This window comes from Blastomyces dermatitidis (assembly GCF_000003525.1).
Source record: "Blastomyces dermatitidis ER-3 genomic scaffold supercont1.7, whole genome shotgun sequence".
Taxonomy (NCBI): Eukaryota; Fungi; Ascomycota; class Eurotiomycetes; order Onygenales; family Ajellomycetaceae; genus Blastomyces; species Blastomyces dermatitidis.
The window spans coordinates 1107685-1108687 of record NW_025544780.1 but is presented as its reverse complement, the minus strand read 5'-3'; the positions used below and the strand labels follow the sequence as shown (position 1 = coordinate 1108687).

Sequence of the window (1003 nt, the reverse complement as noted above, 5' to 3'; positions counted from 1 at the left end):
TCTTCTCTGATAAATAAGATAGTCATTATTCTTGATATACAATATGATCAGCTTCTTGATAACATTCATATATTTCTCTGCTAATGAGATAGCATACTCTGTCTCTATCTTCTCTCATAAGACTGCTGCATTATCTGGCTCTAGAGTGCCAATAGTAGTTCAGACAGATTCTAAGAGTGATTGTATTATACATTAATATAGAGTTTTTATATACACTAATTAACACTCATTCTCTAGAGCTGTTAATTCTTCAGATAACACTTGCTGATTCTTCATTAAGATATCAGTTTCATCAATCATCTTCATATCTGTCAAGATGTCAATCTTTCATACTTGATAGTTGGTTTCATTGAACATAGTGACAGTTTTTATATCTATCAAAGTCTGCATCTTCTTTTGATATTTACAGATCTCTCACTTTATATCACTTACTGAGGTTTCACTGTCATTGCTATCAGAATTCTGATACATAGTCATCATCATCTGCTGGCAGAATGTGAGTAGATCTGCAGCAGTCATGGTTATAGTGTTATTAGCACTGAGAATAGACATTGTAGACATTGTAGAGCAGAGTATTTCATCTGAGCTATCAGTGACCTCAGAAGCTTCACATTCTGGTTATTTATCAGCACATTCACTTTCACTTGAAATCTTCATGATATCATCTTCTTTCATTAAATCATATTGCATACATTCTTCTTCTTCTTCAGAACTAGACTCATTCTCTTCTTCAACTGAGTTGAATCCTGAGACTTTTGAATGCAATCTGAGCATTCTTTTACACTCTGATAGAGGTGTTGAGAGCAGTCCACTCATTGAGACCTTCAAAGAGAGATGAAATAAGGGATAAGATAGCTCTTAACCCTTTAAAAGGTTGTGTACTACTGTTTTTGAGTCAATGTTTATTCTGCTAACACAGGTCAAAACAAATCCTCTTAATGTGCAGTAATATTGTATTCTTTTGGAAAAAAAAAATGATTCTCAAATCATCAATGAACTCATC

At 33.3% G+C, this 1003-nt stretch overlaps 1 protein-coding gene across 1 annotated transcript; it reads right to left on the bottom strand.

Moving 5' to 3' along the window:
* Window positions 1-219: 219 nt before the first annotated feature.
* On the bottom strand, window positions 220-561 carry BDCG_17371 (uncharacterized protein; the record flags this gene model as incomplete). Its single annotated transcript, XM_045426508.1, has 2 exons — window positions 220-324; window positions 433-561. 2 exons carry the CDS (start codon window positions 559-561, stop codon window positions 220-222), a joined length of 234 nt encoding a protein of 77 aa, XP_045281803.1.
* Between the last annotated feature and the right edge of the window lie 442 nt (window positions 562-1003).